This window comes from Candida tropicalis (genome assembly GCF_000006335.3).
Source record: "Candida tropicalis MYA-3404 genomic scaffold supercont3.11, whole genome shotgun sequence".
Taxonomy (NCBI): Eukaryota; Fungi; Ascomycota; class Pichiomycetes; order Serinales; family Debaryomycetaceae; genus Candida; species Candida tropicalis.
Genome location: NW_003020040.1, coordinates 385,486 through 403,270, shown reverse-complemented (window position 1 = coordinate 403,270; position 17,785 = coordinate 385,486). Strand labels below are relative to the sequence as shown.

The 17,785-nt window shown below is 36.8% G+C and overlaps 10 protein-coding genes across 10 annotated transcripts; 5 read left to right on the top strand and 5 right to left on the bottom strand. All coding sequences in view use genetic code 12, as the record gives it.

The window, feature by feature from the left end:
• Positions 1 to 104: 104 nt before the first annotated feature.
• On the top strand, positions 105 to 1,487 carry PGA4 (1,3-beta-glucanosyltransferase; the record flags this gene model as incomplete). The annotated part of the gene is made up of 1 exon (XM_002546621.1): positions 105 to 1,487. One exon carries the CDS (start codon positions 105 to 107, stop codon positions 1,485 to 1,487), a length of 1,383 nt encoding a protein of 460 aa, XP_002546667.1.
• An 84-nt stretch (positions 1,488 to 1,571) lies between these two features.
• On the bottom strand, positions 1,572 to 2,948 carry RPN5 (proteasome regulatory particle lid subunit; the record flags this gene model as incomplete). The annotated part of the gene is made up of 1 exon (XM_002546620.1): positions 1,572 to 2,948. The coding sequence occupies one exon, from the start codon at positions 2,946 to 2,948 to the stop codon at positions 1,572 to 1,574; it is 1,377 nt and encodes a 458-aa protein (XP_002546666.1).
• A 548-nt stretch (positions 2,949 to 3,496) lies between these two features.
• Positions 3,497 to 6,580, top strand: PRP22 (DEAH-box ATP-dependent RNA helicase; the record flags this gene model as incomplete). The annotated part of the gene is made up of 1 exon (XM_002546619.1): positions 3,497 to 6,580. One exon carries the CDS (start codon positions 3,497 to 3,499, stop codon positions 6,578 to 6,580), a length of 3,084 nt encoding a protein of 1,027 aa, XP_002546665.1.
• Positions 6,581 to 6,994: 414 nt separating this feature from the next.
• On the top strand, positions 6,995 to 9,730 carry CTRG_06142 (hydrolase; the record flags this gene model as incomplete). The annotated part of the gene is made up of 1 exon (XM_002546618.1): positions 6,995 to 9,730. One exon carries the CDS (start codon positions 6,995 to 6,997, stop codon positions 9,728 to 9,730), a length of 2,736 nt encoding a protein of 911 aa, XP_002546664.1.
• Positions 9,731 to 9,755: 25 nt separating this feature from the next.
• CTRG_06141 (DNA primase subunit) lies at positions 9,756 to 11,123 on the bottom strand (the record flags this gene model as incomplete). The annotated part of the gene is made up of 1 exon (XM_002546617.1): positions 9,756 to 11,123. One exon carries the CDS (start codon positions 11,121 to 11,123, stop codon positions 9,756 to 9,758), a length of 1,368 nt encoding a protein of 455 aa, XP_002546663.1.
• Positions 11,124 to 11,287: 164 nt separating this feature from the next.
• On the bottom strand, positions 11,288 to 12,568 carry CTRG_06140 (uncharacterized protein; the record flags this gene model as incomplete). The annotated part of the gene is made up of 1 exon (XM_002546616.1): positions 11,288 to 12,568. The coding sequence occupies one exon, from the start codon at positions 12,566 to 12,568 to the stop codon at positions 11,288 to 11,290; it is 1,281 nt and encodes a 426-aa protein (XP_002546662.1).
• Positions 12,569 to 13,268: 700 nt separating this feature from the next.
• Positions 13,269 to 14,264, top strand: RER2 (ditrans,polycis-polyprenyl diphosphate synthase; the record flags this gene model as incomplete). The annotated part of the gene is made up of 1 exon (XM_002546615.1): positions 13,269 to 14,264. One exon carries the CDS (start codon positions 13,269 to 13,271, stop codon positions 14,262 to 14,264), a length of 996 nt encoding a protein of 331 aa, XP_002546661.1.
• Positions 14,265 to 14,661: 397 nt separating this feature from the next.
• Positions 14,662 to 15,558, top strand: HIS1 (ATP phosphoribosyltransferase; the record flags this gene model as incomplete). Its single annotated transcript, XM_002546614.1, has 1 exon — positions 14,662 to 15,558. The coding sequence occupies one exon, from the start codon at positions 14,662 to 14,664 to the stop codon at positions 15,556 to 15,558; it is 897 nt and encodes a 298-aa protein (XP_002546660.1).
• An 88-nt stretch (positions 15,559 to 15,646) lies between these two features.
• Positions 15,647 to 16,231, bottom strand: PRE1 (proteasome core particle subunit beta 4; the record flags this gene model as incomplete). Its single annotated transcript, XM_002546613.1, has 1 exon — positions 15,647 to 16,231. The coding sequence occupies one exon, from the start codon at positions 16,229 to 16,231 to the stop codon at positions 15,647 to 15,649; it is 585 nt and encodes a 194-aa protein (XP_002546659.1).
• A 262-nt stretch (positions 16,232 to 16,493) lies between these two features.
• RIB5 (riboflavin synthase) lies at positions 16,494 to 17,207 on the bottom strand (the record flags this gene model as incomplete). The annotated part of the gene is made up of 1 exon (XM_002546612.1): positions 16,494 to 17,207. One exon carries the CDS (start codon positions 17,205 to 17,207, stop codon positions 16,494 to 16,496), a length of 714 nt encoding a protein of 237 aa, XP_002546658.1.
• Between the last annotated feature and the right edge of the window lie 578 nt (positions 17,208 to 17,785).

The window sequence follows — 17,785 nt, the reverse complement described above, 5'->3', positions numbered from 1 at the left end:
ACATAAAATATTCTTTCGTTTCCCCTTTTTGTTTTTTTTTTTTCTTTCTTTCTTCATCTCTACAACCTAAACATTTTATTCATTCGTTATTAGTATTCCCCAAAATGTTATTCAAATCGTTAGCTACTTATTTGTCGTTGGTTACTTCCGTTTTGTCCATCGCTACCATTGAAGTCAAAGGTAATGCCTTCTGGGACAGTGAATCTGGTGACAGATTCTACATCAGAGGGGTCGACTACCAACCAGGTGGTTCCTCTGAGTTAGAAGACCCTTTGGCTGATACTGATGTCTGTGAAAGAGATGTTAAATACTTTACCGAGTTAGGTATTAACACTGTTAGAGTTTACTCCATTGATAACACCAAAAACCATACGGAATGTATGGATACTTTGGCCAAAGCTGGTATTTATGTCATCTTGGATGTAAACACTCCACATTCTTCCATCACCAGAAGTAACGCCGACTGTTCTTACAACACCGACTACTTGCAAGAAGTTTTCGCTACTGTTTCCGAATTTGCTCAATTCGACAACACATTGGGGTTCTTTGCTGGTAATGAAGTTATCAACGACGGTCCTTCTTTAGAAGCTGCTCCATATGTCAAAGCCGTTGTTAGAGATATGAAGACTTTTATCAAGAATAGAAATTTCAGAACCATCCCAGTTGGTTACTCAGCTGCAAGTGTTAACGAGTTAAGATTACCAACCGGTCTTTACTTTAACTGTGGTGACGATGAAATGGCCAGAATTGATATGTATGGTATCAATGACTATTCTTGGTGTGGTGACGCCAGTATGACCACTTCTCAATATTCTCAACAAATGAAGGACTTTGCCAACTATACTGTCCCATTGTTCTTCTCCGAGTTTGGTTGTAACTCTGTCCACCCAAGACCATTCACAGAAATTGAAGCCATTTACTCTACCGACATGTCTTCTGTTTTCTCTGGTGGTTTAGTTTATGAATATTCCGAAGAAGCTTCCAACTACGGTTTGGTTGAATTGGATGGCGATAAAGTCACCACCAATGACGATTTTGACAACTTAAAGGAACAATTCAGTAAGGTCTCCAATCCTTCTGGCGACGGTGACTATTTGGATGAAAGTGGTGCCAACAACTGTCCATCATTATCCAGTGACTGGAATGTTACTGAAGATATCCCAGATACACCAAAAGGTGCTTTGAAGTACTTGAAAGGTTTAGTTGAACCAACTGGCCACGGTTTTGATGCTTATGTCCAAGATAACTGTCATGCCGCTGATAATGATGTTGATGACACTGGTAACTACACCTCTACTCTTGCTGGTTCTACCCATACTTCTCCAGACCAAACTAGTTCACGTCAAGCTGATTCTACTTCTACTACTACTTCCTCCTCTTCTTCAAATGATACCAGCTCTAGTTCAACCAAAAACGATGGTGTCATGGTTGCTTCAAGTGGTTTGTTGAGTATGTTTGCTTTAGCTGCTGGTTTTGCCTTGATTTAGAAAAATCTACAAGTTTTGTATATCCTATGTTTATGTTTTTTTTTTATTTAGTTCTTTTTGTTTAGCGTGTGTATTTTTATTCTACTAACTCTTTTGTTTTATACCATACATCATTTCTTCCTTATTTATCAAATGACCAATGGAATCCACTTCTTCCAAAAGCTTGTCAATATCGTAACACCAGTCGTTTAACAATGCATTAATATGGTTATCACTAGTTCTTGGATCACTTCCTTCGGTATGTTTGGCCTTGTCAAACTTGACTGTACCTTGTGGACGATTGATCTTGGCCACAATCATACCTTCATTAACCAAATCACTCACATATTGTTCGGATTCCTCTACTGATAATTGTAATAAATAAGCTAATCTATCCAATTTGATGAACTGGTAGTACTTATTAATTATACGGAGATTATGTTCAATGATTCTTTTTTGCAAGTTCTTATAATTAGTTTCGTCAGCAAAAATCTCGGAGGATGAGAATGCACTCTTGTATAAGGATTCAATGTTAGACCAATGGATCAATTCATTTGTAGTGAAAATATCCAAAAGCTTAAAGATCTTGGCATCGACATTCTTGCCAAAAACAGGATTAGCCTTAATCTTGTTAATCAAATCTTGTTGGTGAGGGTCGAATTTGGATAATATGATGTAGAAAATGATTCTCTTGTAATCTTCTGCAATAGTGTTTGAACTTTTAACGGCTGGGATTTCAATCAACAACAACAAATTTTTAACAATGGAAATGTAATCATAGTCAAACACATTAATGTCAATCAAATATTTCAAGTAAGTGGCTTTAAACTCGTCAGCTTTTTCAAAGTTCTTTAAAGCTTTCAACAAAATCTTTCTACTCAAAATCTTTGCTTGGGAATAATCACCTTTCTTTAAAGTCAATTGAATTTGCTCCAAAATGTATTCAACTTTGTCACTGAAGGCCATTAACGAATAAGTTTCGACTTGCAAATCGCACAATATTTCGACGGCTTTATCCAAATCATTCAACTTGTTCAAATAGATTTCAGCCAATTGTCTTGAAACGATAGCCCTTTCCACTTCAACAAAGATCTTTTTGTCAGTAACAGTTCTAATGGTTTCAATCAATTTCATTTTGAGTTCTAATTCTTGTTTGTTGTCTTCATTCAATTTATCCAAATTATCAATTACATCCTTAATGAATGCCTGGATAGAGGACTTTAATTGTCCATGTTTCTTAGACAAGATGGTGATCAAGTCATTCAAGTATTCCCAATCATTGTTATTAACCAAAGTGCTTACTATCTTGTTAAGAACTCTCTTGGAGGAAGCCAAATCGGAGGATTGACGAGTTTGTTTTTCCAAAACAAGATACTTATCCAAAGCTTGCTTGTAATCGGATATTTTTTCAATTATTGGAAATTGCTCATCTAAGGTAGCTGAAAAATCCTTTTCTGCTTTAATTGGGTCTTCTCTAGACATCTTGGTGGGTGGGTTGAATGAAAGAAAGTAGTGGTGGCGAAGATTGAACAAAGAAAAAAAAAAAATTCCTATAAGAAAAAATAAAATTGTAAATGTTTGATGTTGGTGAGTGAACGAATCTTGCCAGTCGTGCAATAAATACCAGATATCTACGCCCACTACAATAGTTGACAATAGAAGAGTTTATATCTGGTAGTAGTAGTGGTAGTATTATTAGTGTAGTAGAGGTAATCGTCACAAGTATTTTGGTCTACATAGGTATGTTGATTTGAGTCGATATGTCTTATTGTCGCCAACACTTTTTTTAACCACATGCTGGTTAATCAACAAAACTGAAACCAATTAATGAATAACCATAATCTATATTTTTCTTTGTCATTTCCGATTATCACCTCCTTTAGATTGTGAAATTCCATTAATTGTTGCAAGTACATAATCAACCTAGAAAAGACAAGCGGCGGAAAGAGAGAGAAGACAGAAAAAAAATCGAGACTTGATCTACCAAGCCTATCATCTACCCAGCCCATCATCTACCTAGCTCATCACCAATGAATACACAACCTGATAAACAACTACTTTCAATAGTACAGAAACACTTAGGGTTACCAGATAATGATGAGAATTTAACTTTAATTGCACAGTTTCTAACAAATCTATACGGAAAATCTACCAATCAATCATGGGACGATTTCCGAAAACTAGTTGATGAAAATGGGGGAGATGAGTTCCCAGATGTATTCCTAAAAGAAGCCTTTGATAAGATATCAAAGAAAAGGCCACTTGGTCCTAAAGTTAACGAAACAACCAACAAGAAAACAATTATTCTTTCTCCAGAGAAACCACCCCAAGTAGGTGATGTACTACCAGGAATAGTTGAAGGAATACAGGCATACGGGGCGTTTATTAAACTTGGCAATACATCCGGCCTATGTCATATATCACAGATATCATTTGATGGATCTAAAATAGCATCAGTATCGGATTACCTAAAACCAAGACAAGCCGTGTATGTGAAGATTACTGATATCCAGAACCAAGGCAGTAGAAAGAAAATATCATTATCAATGAGAGGAATCGATCAAGTAACTGGGGAGGTCAAAATTACTGAACCGAGAGGCCGACCACAAGAAAGACAAACACGATTGAAGCGAAAATTAACATCTCCCGAAAGATGGGAGATTCGTCAGCTTATTAAATCAGGAGCAATTTCTGCTGATGATTATCCGGATTTGGACGATGAAGGTCAAGATGAATCCCATGCACAGTCTACGTTAGAACCTGAGGTGGAGATACATATCGAAATGAACGAGTCTAAACCAGAGTTTTTAAAAGGCATGGCAAGATCAAAGCCGCTTATGACGGTGGACCCTACTCCTCCACAGACAGGATCATTAAACACAGCCGCTGAAAAGGGATCAAAATTCGCTAAAGAGTTCAGAGAAGAGAAACTTCGACAAAAGAAGCTAAAGGAAAAGGAAGAAAAGTCAAAAACTGATACTACAGATCCACTTTTCCAAGCCACAGAATCAGTAAAAGATGTTGATTTAGACCCTGCTACTGAATCGTTCATTTCCAAATGGAAACAATCCCATAAGAATGAATCCTTTGGTAAACGTACATCCCTTCCAATTGAAGAGCAAAGAAGATCCCTTCCAGTATATGCCATGAGGTCTACATTAGTTGAAAGTATTCGAGATAATCAATTTGTGGTTATTGTTGGGGAAACTGGTTCCGGTAAGACAACCCAAATCGTGCAGTATATATACGAGGAGCACATGAATGTCATCGACGGAAAGACAAAAGTTATTGGGTGTACTCAACCGAGACGTGTTGCGGCGACATCTGTTGCCAAAAGAGTTGCCGAAGAAGTTGGTTGCAAAGTCGGAGACAAAGTTGGGTATACCGTTAGATTTGATGACCAAACTGGACCTGATACAGTCATCAAGTATATGACAGATGGTATGTTGGAAAGGGAAGCGTTAAACGATCCATCCATGAGTAAATATTCACTAATTATGTTGGATGAAGCGCACGAAAGAACCATTGCCACTGATGTTTTGTTTGCGTTGCTTAAAGATGCTGCAAAACAGAACCCCAATTTAAAAGTTGTTGTAACATCAGCTACATTAGATTCCAATAAATTTTCTAAATACTTCAACAATTGTCCAGTTATAAATATACCCGGAAGAACATTCCCAGTTGAAGTGTTGTACACAAAAGAGCCAGAAATGGATTATCTTGCTGCTGCGCTTGATTCTGTCATGCAAATACATATTTCTGAACCAGCAGGTGACATTTTAGTGTTTCTTACGGGGCAAGAGGAGATCGATACCAGTTGTGAGGCATTAAATGAGAGGATGAAAATCTTGGGTGACAGCGTACCCGAGTTGATTGTGCTTCCTGTCTATTCGGCATTACCTTCGGAAATGCAGACAAGAATTTTTGAGCCTACACCACCAGGGTCACGAAAAGTTATTTTAGCTACAAACATTGCTGAAACCTCCATCACCATTGATGGTATATATTATGTTGTTGATCCTGGGTTTGTAAAGATAAATCTGTATGATCCAAAACTAGGAATGGATTCCTTGAAAGTTCGCCCAATTAGCAAAGCACAAGCGAATCAAAGAAGTGGTAGAGCTGGTAGAACTGGACCTGGAAAATGTTATAGATTATACACTGAACAAGCATACCAAAAAGAAATGATCGCCAATACGATTCCTGAGATCCAAAGACAGAACTTGTCGCATACCATTTTGATGCTTAAAGCCATGGGAATTGAAGATTTGATCAACTTTGAGTTTATGGATCCTCCATCTACAAGTACATTATTAACTGCATTGGAAGACTTGTATATTCTTGATGCGTTGGACGATGAAGGACACCTCACTGGATTAGGTAGAAGAATGGCCGAATTACCCATGGAGCCAGCATTGGCTAAAACGTTGATCAAATCAGCCGAGTATGGCTGTTCAGAGGAAATTCTTACCATCGTTGCTATGCTTTCGGTGCAGACGATATTCTATCGTCCCAAAGCACAATCTGCATTAGCAGATCAAAGAAAGGCACGATTTCATCACCCCTATGGAGATCATTTGACTTTGTTGAATGTGTTCCAACTGTGGTATCGCAATAATTACAGCAAGTCTTGGTGTCAGGAGAATTTTATTCAGGAGAGAAGTATGCGCAGAGCGATGGATGTTAGAAACCAATTGAAGCAGATAATGACTAGATTTAAGTATCCTATCCTTTCATGTGGAAATAATATTGAGAAAATCAGAAGGACGTTGTGTTCGGGTTATTTCAAGAATTCTGCCAAGAGACAAGAAGGCGAGGGTTACAAGACGTTGAATGAAGGAACTCTGGTGTATTTGCACCCATCATCGTCGCTATATGGTAAAAACCCCGAGTACGCTATCTATCACACATTAATTCTCACTTCTAAAGAGTATATGCACTGTGTGAGTGTGATTGATCCCCAATGGTTGTATGAATTAGCGCCAAAATACTACAAGCAAGCGGATGCCAATACTATTAGAGAAGCAAAGAAGAAACAGAAAATAGAACCATTATTCAATAGCCATAATAGGGATTCTTGGAGACTTACTAAGCAACGTAAGCCCAAAAGATAATGTGTATACGCTTTGTAATGAATTTATAAACCTCGGCATTCGCGGACACACACTTGGTAGCAACTTTAGTTGCCCAATTTAGCAAGTTTGTGATCTTTTTTTTGTTCTTTCTTAGATGCGTGTGTGAACAACAGGTAAAAATTCAAACCAAGATTGTCCCATTAATAGCTCCACACTTGAAAAACATTTACATTTCTTTGTTGAACTTTCTCTTGAGTACTTTCTGGATTAATCTATTTTTTGTTTTATTCCTACAGTGTGTTGGTTAATCACAGTAATTTGTGTTGATACTTTCCTCCAGTTTTTTTTTTTATCATTTGAGGGGGTGAATATTTCGTTTAGTGCAATTTTTTTTTGTTCTTACCCTTTGTTTCTTTTTTTAGGCCCATCATTTTCATCACTTGTATTAAAACTATGCAATCAGCAAGGTATGCAAGTGCAGCTATTCAGGATAGGTTAAGCTTATATCAGAATACATCATATATCCCAAGTACTAATGCTAAACTGTTGAGAAGAAAATACCCACCTTCTCTGGTCATACCGCAGGCCACAGGACAGAACACAAGTATACTTCAATGCACACCATTAGAGGCAGATATGAAGGGGGACTTCTTTGATCCCAAGACAGGTAGAAAAGTTGTGCTCAAGGGTATTAATGTTGATTCACAAATGAAACTTCCAGTTACACCATATGTTCCATCATACGAAGGCGACAGTACCGATCCGAATAGTTTTTTCTTTGATGGGGACAATGTGTCCTTTGTGGGGAGACCTTTCCCATTACAAGAAGCTCACATGCATTTGCAACGAATCAAAGACTGGGGTTATACGACCATTAGATATCTTATTACATGGGAAGCCATGGAACATGCTGGGCCTGGTAAGTATGACAAAGAGTTTGTTGAATACACATTGCAGGTGTTGAAGATTATTGGTAATATTGGAGGACTTTATGTATTTATGGAATTCCATCAAGATGTATGGAGTCGATTTTCAGGAGGAAGCGGTGCTCCCATGTGGACATTCTATGCTGCTGGCTTGGACCCCAAGAAGTTTACCATAACTGAAGCAGCAGTACTTCACAACGAACCACGGTTCCATGATTCAAGCACGAAATATCGTAAAATGCTTTGGACGTCAAATTATAAACGTTTGGCTGCATTTGTCATGTTTACTTTGTTTTTCGCCGGCAGAAACTATTTCCCCACTTTAAAGTTAAATGGGAAGAATATCCAGGATTATTTGCAAGATCATTACCTTGGAGCAGTGGATTACCTTTGGAAGAATGTCATTCGCAATTTACCCGAGTTGGTTGAAAACGGAACTATTTTGGGATTTGAATCAATGAATGAACCCAGTGGTGGATTGGTTGGTCATCCTAACTTGAAAATTATCCCTGATTCACAGCAGTTACGTGTCGGCACTTCACCAACAGCGTTTCAAGCAATGAAATTAGGTATGGGATTTACATGCGAAGTTGATGAATATAAAATAGCCATAACTGGTCCACGGAAGTATGGAAGTAAAATCGTGGATCCTAAGGGTACTAGAGCTTGGCTCTCTCGAGAAGATGCCAAGATAATAGATGATCACTATGGATTCAAAAGAGACATAGACTGGCCGATTGGAGTGTGTATTTTTGCGCACGAAGGAATCTGGAAATGGCCAAAGGATTTTGATTTCAATAAATTAAGAGATATGACACAAGAACAGCGACTTGAAGTAAGCGGTAAATGTGAAATGCTCGAACCATACTTCTTCACCAACGTCCATGAAAAACACAATTTGGTACATGCAGATGGTACGGTACCGGAGAAGGTCGATGTTGAATTTTTCACCAACAATATGTTTGTCGACCACTACATTAGATTCAAGGAAACAATTAGAAAAAGAAACCCCAACGCATTCGTGTTAATGCTGACTCCTGTGTTGGAGGTTCCTCCCAATCTCAAGAATGATCCTAGAAAAATCATCGACAACAAAACAGTTTACTGCCCTCATTACTACGATGGTTTGTCGTTGATGTTTAAAAGTTGGAACGTGAAATACAATGTTGACACACTTGGTATCATGAGGAACCGGTATTTGAATCCTGTGTTGGGGATTGTATTTGGTGAACGAGCAATTAGAAATTGTTTCAGGAAGCAATTCATTGAAATGAGACAGGAGTGTAATACTTATTTGGGTGGGCTTCCAATTGTCATGTCCGAAACCGGTATGCCATTTGACATGGATGACAAACGTGCTTACAGGAATAGTAAGTTTATTTCACAAACAGCAGCCATGGATGCCATATCCTATGCCCTTGAAGGAGCAAATATGTCCCACACATACTGGTGTTACAATAGTGGCAATAACCATAAATGGGGAGATAACTGGAATAACGAGGACTTTTCATTTTGGTCGCCAGAGGACCGCATGCCAGATGATGAAATTGAAAATGAAGCTCCGAGTCGCAGATCAAGAAGAAGAAGACACCACCATTCGAAGCGCAAACGTACAGCTACAGCATTAAAACGTACTTCTTCGACACCCACTCGTATGGAATCATCAATATCTCGAAGTAGTACAATTACTAGTGCTTCTGAATCATCGTTTGATTCAGAAAGAGACTATTCTGATAGCTATGAATCAGATGATACTTCTTCTCAATGTTCTGTGATAACGTCTGACAGTCTGAATATTTATCATCGTCAGTACAGAAAATGTTATCCTTCTCCAGATGGTGTTAGAGCTGTGAGTGCAGTTATCCGACCATATCTTATGGCAACTAAAGGTATTATCGTTGCTGTTGAATTTGACCTAAAACTAGTCAAGTATTCTGTACAAGTTGCCATTGATCGTTCTGATCCTTTACTTGAAACCACACCTACAGTGATTTTTGTTCCTAGATGGCATTTCCCGTTTTTGAATTATGGTGATATTTACTTGTCTTCTGGTTATGTCAAATATAATGCTGAATTGCAATTTTTAGAATGGTACCACTGGAAGGACCCTTCTATTATTGTTGAAAACTCGAGATCGAGCAATCCGGGTGGCGTAGTTACAGAGACACTCATATTAAAGAACCATAGTGGCTCTTTAGAAGATACAAACGATTTTGGTGAAAAAAGGTCATTCTCTAGTGATTTGGGATGTCCCGTTACATAGATTTAGAAGAACTATACAAATACACTTAAAAACTCAATGGATCTTCTTCTCTTGCTCTCTTCTCACTTCCTTTCAATTCATCTTTCAATAAATTATTAACAAACTTGGCAAAATAGTCTATATATGGCTTCAAACTTGTTCTATCATAATCAGGTAATCTAGTAGTGGAATTGTTTGGTTCGACATTATCCTTGTGATTGTCTTCCCAAGTTTCCAATTCTGTTTGTAGAAGACGCAAATTAGGTGCTGTCATTGGATTAAATCCATAATCATCATCAGCAGGGTTGCCCGAAATATTACTAGAAGGATCAAAAGGCACACAAACGTTACCAGTTCCAGGATGAATACAAAATGGAGATTTCAACAAATGGATGACTTGTTTCGAGACTTGTACATCCAATCTAGGATACATGTAATAAATAATTATATCTTTCTTGGAGTCATTAAGGGTACTGACCTGTGCGTTTGATTTAAGTACTTGTGACGCAACTTTATTTATATCATCCCATTTATCTTGTGATGAAGAGTAACTTTTGCTAGCCTTCCATTTGTTTCTCAACTCGATTTGCAAAGGCTTGCTAGGAATAAATTTCAACAATTCTTCGGTTTGCTTCCATGCTTTACTCTCTGCTTCTTGACCAGGCTGTGTGCCCCATGGATCCTGCTCTTGCAAAATCACCGTTGCAAACTCCTTCTTAACAATTTCAAATGCTCTTTCCACATGAGGGTGCAATGGTTTTCTGAGGTTTAGTGTTCCTTGTTGAGTCTTTGCACCTAACACATCCAAATATTCAACTATTGCTCTTCTGCTGGATTCGTCCAATTCTCTGGCTCTTTTATCACTGATCCAACAGTGTGCCCCTCTTCTACCGGAAAACACCCACACCATATGTTCAAACCCAAAGTCTTCTCTCAAAGCAGTTTCAATGATTTTAGATCCTACTTGAATAAACTTCCAACACTTGCAACAAATATCAGTACCCTGACAGCAAGTTCTAATATCATCATAATCTGTTAAATCAATATCGAAAACCAATTCCTTACTTTCTGGTTTGAAAGCTGTTTTAGGCAAATTCTTACGTTCTTTTGGGTTGATCTTGTAAACAGCACCAACTTCAAAACGTGTTGGATTGGCAGTGACCACAGACTTTTTAAACTCTTCTAATGTTCCAAATGAATTATAACGCTGGTATATTTTATTTCTGTATTCATAGGCAAACTCTCTCATGGTGAAATCCTTAGTTGGTTTTGGGGAATGACTTAACCATTGGAAAACATAGCGAAATGGTAATAATCTTTCATAATAAAACTTCATATCTGATTCAGATGGAGTTGTAGAAACATTCCCTTCAAAGGGTGTCATAGACACATTTTCTTGAACTATTGGACTCATTAATTGGTTTTGATTTGTAGATGACTATCAATAGTGTTTATGTTGAATACATTAAAAAAAAGTATCAAAAAAAAAGTAAACGAAAAAAGAAAAGAAAAAAAAAAAATTCCATTAGACGCGTCACGATCTTGGGTCGTGCACGATTATACACTATATTTATACACTTATTCATGCAAAAATACCAATGAAACACCTTCATCCCCAGCAGTAACTAATTTTTTACCATTTTCAACTACTGCAAAGTCCAACACACCCATGTTGTGACCAACACCTGCGAAAAGTTGTTCACCAGTTCTGGCATCCCATTTGTAGATTTTACCATCCATACTACTTCCAACCAAAATTGGTGTTTCACCTATAAACTGTAACTTGGTAATGGCATCATCAACTTTCAAATTCTTTCTTAATCTCCATTGTTGGGTGTCAAAAAGTAAGATATCACCAGAAACCAAACCAACGGCCAATAGATTAATGTTTTTGTTTTCACACCAACTCAAAGCCTCGATGGATAATTCAGCGATATCATCAACGTTATCCAAAGTCTTGAGGGAGTGGACAATTTTACCAGTGTCATTATTTATAATGGCCAATTGACCATCTCTACCACCAACAGCAAGAAGGTGTCCATGTGCTTTGATGGTGACCCACGGACTTTCAACACCTTTGAAATCATCATGTGGTTGCAATTTATAGTTGACTTGACCAGTGAAACAGTTCCAATTTACAATGGTACCATCTTCACTTATAGAAACCAAGGTCAAATCATTCTCATCTTTACCTGGTATGAACACTGAACCATTACATTCTAAAGTATGGGAAAAACCTGACATGATTTGTACCAACAGTTTGTTAGATTCATCTATTTGATATACCCAAATGGATCCATCGGTTGCACCAAATGCAAAATATGGCAATGATGGGTGTACTGTGACAAACAAGACTTCGTCAACCTCATCCAATTCAGAAAATTTAGCCCATTTTTCACCACCTTTGGTTGCTTTGAACACTTGAATAAATCCATTCATATCTGCAGTTACCACAAATTTTCCGTCTGCTGTGAAACCACCTGAAATAACAGATTCTTTATGTCCCTGAAGTTCACCAACAAATCTTGGTGGTTGTGTATGTGTAGTCCATAAATAAGCTGTGTTATCACCACCACCAGTTACAACCATTGGCAATTTTGGATGGGCAAAAACAGTGAATATACTATCTTTATGTTGATCAAAATAAGTCCATGAGTTATTTGACATGTCAATCTCTATAGTTTCTTGTTCTTCGTCTATATCCATCTCTTCATCTTCGTCATCATCTTCAGGTGGAACTTGCTGTTGATCATCATCGACGACTTCTTCAGCAACTTCATTAACATCTATGTATTCTTCTTCTTCTTCAATTTCGTTATTCAAATTTGCAACGTTGTTATTCACTTCTTCGGCGGACATCGTTGATTAGATTAGTAATTGAGTAAAGGTAGTGATGAGACTTGTGAAAAAAAAAAAAATAAAAAATCAAGATGAGATTTTAAATTTTTCTTTTGTTTTTTTTTTTTGCCATTTCAAAGGGTAGTGCGAGAATCGTTCACGTGACAGCAATAAAAATTACTAGAAATTCATGGAAGGATGTTAGTAATTAAAGGATGTCTCTAGTATCGCTGGTAGGGGTATCTATTACTAAGCAAATTATAGTTTAACCTAACACTAGTTACCCTATCTACCAAGAGTCGCTTTACTTTTAATGAATCTACCATCTGAATTGCAGCATAAATACAATCTTTTCTAATGAACCAGCAATTCACTACATTGTATATCTATTGCATGATGATTTATAAGTACATTTCCCCAAGGTCAGCACTTTTTTTTGTTCGATTTTTGCAATTTTGCATTAAAAAGTAACGGCACTTCTCTTTTTTATATACATTTCTATTTTTTTGCTCCTTATTTTGTGGTATTAAAGTTGAGTACGCAAACGAACAGCCTGGACGAAAATTTTTATCTTTGGTTTTACAGATTTTGTTTCTTACAATTTTTTTTTTTCTGGAAGCTCCAATACTAACCTCGGATAGAGACATCTACCAAGTCCTTATTTCAACATTTTAGATAAATAAAGTTTTTTGTTAAAAGAAAAGAAATAGTCCTCATAGTCATGTCAGAATGGATATCAACCTTCCCTGGGTTTAAACAAGTCTTGATTACTGGTAAAACTATGTTGGGAAGAATAGTACTGACCGGTCCTGTTCCACAACACGTTGGAATAATTATGGATGGTAACCGAAGATATGCAAAAACTCATAAAATTGAAATTAAAGAGGGTCATAGTTTGGGTTTTGATACCATGGCCAGTATACTAGAATTATTATATGAACTGGGGGTCAAATCAGCCACCGTTTATGCATTTTCAATTGAGAATTTCAAAAGACTGCTGTACGAAGTGAAGTGGCTAATGGATTTAGCAAAGTCCAAGTTTACACAGATAAATCAGCACGGTCTATTATGTAAAGAATACGGAGTAAAGATTAGAATTTTGGGAAACAAGAAACTATTACCAAAAGACGTGTTGGAAATTCTTGAACAAACAGAAGAGATAACCAAGGACAACACTCGTGCAGTGTTGAATGTTTGTTTTCCATATACCTCAAGAGATGAAATGACACATCTGATCCAAGAGGTTGTGGATAGATCTAAGGAAGGTAATATTGAAATAGACGAATCCACCATTGATGAACATTTATACACCAGAGAAGTACCTCCGTTGGATTTGTTAGTTAGAACCTCAGGTACATATAGACTTTCAGATTTTCTTTTATGGCAGACAGTATCACCAGACTGTGCTGTAGTATTTGTTGATAAGTTGTGGCCTGCTTTCAGTCCGTGGGACATGTTTAAGATTTTAATAAATTGGAGTTTTAACAAGTATATGTATGGTAATCCAAATGGGTATGGCATCAGCAACAAGTTGGTTGTAAACGAACAATTGGATATGGAGCTTATCGGAAGATCCACCGAAAAAAGATCAACTGGGTTTGATAGGTACATGGACGAAATGGATGAAGATGATGATTCAGAAGTTAGTAGTAACAATTTAGGTACGGAAGACACGATCAATACATCTGAAGAAGAAGGGGATATGTCAAAGAAATAGTTGATACCAGAGACATTTGTTATTCATGTATAGCAAAAAGAACAGTTTCATTTAATAGATATGATTGGGTAGGACAAGTTTATGAGAAAATGAAGGTTGTAAACAGTCAAATATTGGTGGAGGAATTGCCTATAGGTAGAGCATAACCATTGGAATGATTATCATCAGTTGTGATTTGAATAGTTGCAGCATTAGTATTATTATTAGTTTTTTTTTTTTTTTCATCACCTATTTGATTTAGGCGCGCGTTGAGTCATACTGTTAAGACGGCGTGGGTCCCCTGCTTGTCAAGACGGAAAGAAAAAAAGAAAAAAAAAAAGCTGAAAATTTTTCTTTATTGTAGACCACTTCTTTCATAAGAATAGAATACAATCATAGTTTAGAGTTATATAAAATCATGGATTTAGTCAACCACTTACCAGACCGTTTATTATTTGCCGTTCCTAAGAAAGGTAGATTATATGAAAAATGTTGCAACTTATTGAAGGGAGCAGATATTCAATTCAGAAGATCCAACAGATTAGATATCGCTCTTTCCACCAACTTACCTATTGCTTTAATCTTCTTGCCAGCTGCCGATATTCCAGTTTTCGTTGGTGAGGGTAATTGTGATTTGGGTATAACTGGTTTAGACCAAATTATGGAAGCTGATCAATTTGATAACATTGAAGATTTGTTAGATTTGAAATTTGGTTCCTGTAAATTACAAGTCCAAGTTCCAGCTAATGGTCAATACAATACTCCAGAGCAATTAGTCGGTAAAAAGATTGTCTCATCCTTCACCAAATTGAGTAGTGATTACTTTGGTCAATTATCAGACAAACCAACTAGCATCAGATATGTTGGTGGTTCCGTTGAAGCTTCTTGTGCTTTGGGTGTTGCTGACGCTATTGTTGATTTAGTCGAAAGTGGAGAAACCATGAAGGCAGCTGGTTTGAAAGCCATTGCTACTGTTTTAGAAACTTCTGCTCACTTGGTTTCTTCCAAGAAAACCAAATACCCAGATATGGTCAAGATTATTGTTCAAAGACTTCAAGGTGTTCTTGCTGCCCAAGAATACGTCTTGTGTAATTACAACGCTCCAAAGGCCATTCAAGCCAAATGTTTGTCTATAACTCCTGGTAGAAGAGCTGCCACTGTCTCTACTTTAGACAAACACAGTGAAGATGAAGAAGACTGGGTTGCCATTTCTTCAATGGTTACAAGAAAAGAAATTGGTAATGTCATGGATGAATTGAAACAAGCTGGTGCCACTGATATCTTGGTACTTGAAATTTCAAACTGTAGAGTTTAGAGTTCATCTGTATAATAGTACAAAAAAGTTATAGAATTTTTCGTTTATTTTTCTCTTTTAACCTAGTTTTCTCTGTGTGTGTGTGTGTCTATTCAAGTTGTCTTATACCATCTTTGTCAACAACTTTGATATATACCCCTTTGAAATCAATTGGCATTCTTCTTTGCAATTCTTCAACACACATGTCCATCAACTTCAATCCTTCTTCAACGGTCATTTCTTTTCGATAATGTTTGTCCAACAAAGATGTGGTATAAAATGCAGCATAACCGTGGGCACCATAAGGAAGTTCAACCTGGGTACCTAAGTAATCTATCCAATTTAATGAAGGTTTGTTGGTTTTAACATCATAACCACCAATTAAACAATTAACTTGATATGGTTTTCTTGATCTGAGGGATGTGGCCAATTGAGTTCTGACAAAAGATGCAGTTGCCTTTGGTGACAATTCGATATCGTTTTCTCTCATCGAGTACAATTGAATGTTTGCTTGAACATATTCGGCAAATTGCACAGTATCACCGGCCTCACCAGTGTATGCTATTAAATTGTGGGCATTCAAGTGTCTTGTTTTATCATCTGTATCTTTCAAAACTGAAATACCTCTTGTGGCTGCTTTAGATGTGGCAATTATAGTGGCATCAGATACCTTAATCCCTAATATAATATCCATGATCGAAGTGTATATAGTTGTTGGTTGGTTCTAATTCTGAATGAAAGAAAGCAAACACCCTAAATGATTTTCATGTTGGCGAGTTTTTCCTTTTTTTTTTGGGTTTTTTTTTTGTCTTTGTCGTTACAATATTTTGCCCTCCAAATCTGGTGCAGAAAAAAAAAAAATCGATGTGCGACCATGTTTTACAATTCACCTATATTTTTGTTAAATCATGAACATTTATGAATGTGTGGACTACTTAAGATGCTATATAAATATCTTATTTAATGAATTCTTTGACTTTCTTTTCGACTAGAGAAGTGATCAATTTGTTTAATGGACTTTCATCGTTTTCTATTTGAGCTGTTAAATTGACTTCGATTTGTTTCTCGATCAATTTACCAGTCAAATCAACTTCAATATTAACAGTGTCATTGACTTCTTTCTTGGATAATATAACTTTTTCTTGACTGTAGCTAATCAACATTATGGAAAATTGACCCTTGGATGGTTTAACATTGGTGACAGTCAAAGAAGTACCGTCAATGGCAATGAACCCTTTATGAACAATGTAGCTGATGAATTCTTTATCCCTCAATTCAAAAGTATAAGTGATGGCATTACCATCTGGTTTCTTACCAACAATTGTAGCTATAGTATCAACGTGGCCCTGTACAATATGTCCACCTAATCTCACTTCACTGGTAACGGCTCTTTCCAAGTTGACTGGGGCACCATGTTTCAAATCACCCAAATTGGTTTTACGAAGTGTTTCGGGAGCCACACCAACTTTAAATAATGTTCTTCCTGGGTTGAATTCAGTAACGGTTAAACAAACCCCATTTGTGGAGATGGAATCCCCTAACTTGACATCTTCTAAAATCTCCGAACAATTGCCAATGGTAATTGAAACACCATTGCCGCCTGTTTCTGTGTTATCGTGTTGGGAATAATCCAAGACAGTTCCAATTGTTTCAACAAGACCAGTGAACATGATAATTATTAATGGTTGTAATAGTTGGGGGTGAGGACTAGAGAAAATTAGTAAAAAAATAAAAACTGCAGTAATTAGCAAACGGCGAACAGCAACAACCACAACAAAAAAAAGAATCAGGCGAAATTATCCCGGATTTATATACCCTTTAGTTTTTTTTAGATGACTTCCTGGGGAAATCATGTAATTCAACTAGGTGGCCTTATATTTTTTTTTGTCTTCTTCTTCTTCTTCTTCTTTACTGGTTTTCTTGTTATAATAGAAGAATGATTTGCAGTCAGGACAACACATCGATATAATCTCTAGCACAATGTAAAACAAATAGATGGTAAACAAACAAAAAAAAAACCGAAGATCTCAACGGTATTTTCTTCGAATATTGAATTTCAGTTTCACCAAGAAATGGCTACAAACAGTATTGCTGTCTCGATGTTGATGCCACCTCATCGTAAATACACTTTGATAAGTACTCAATCATCAAGTGAATATCTGTGTTCAAAATGAATCTTCAGTGGTTCATATGAGAGGTAGTGCACGATTGAACAATTAGTTTGACCAGTTTTTGAAAAAAAAAAAAA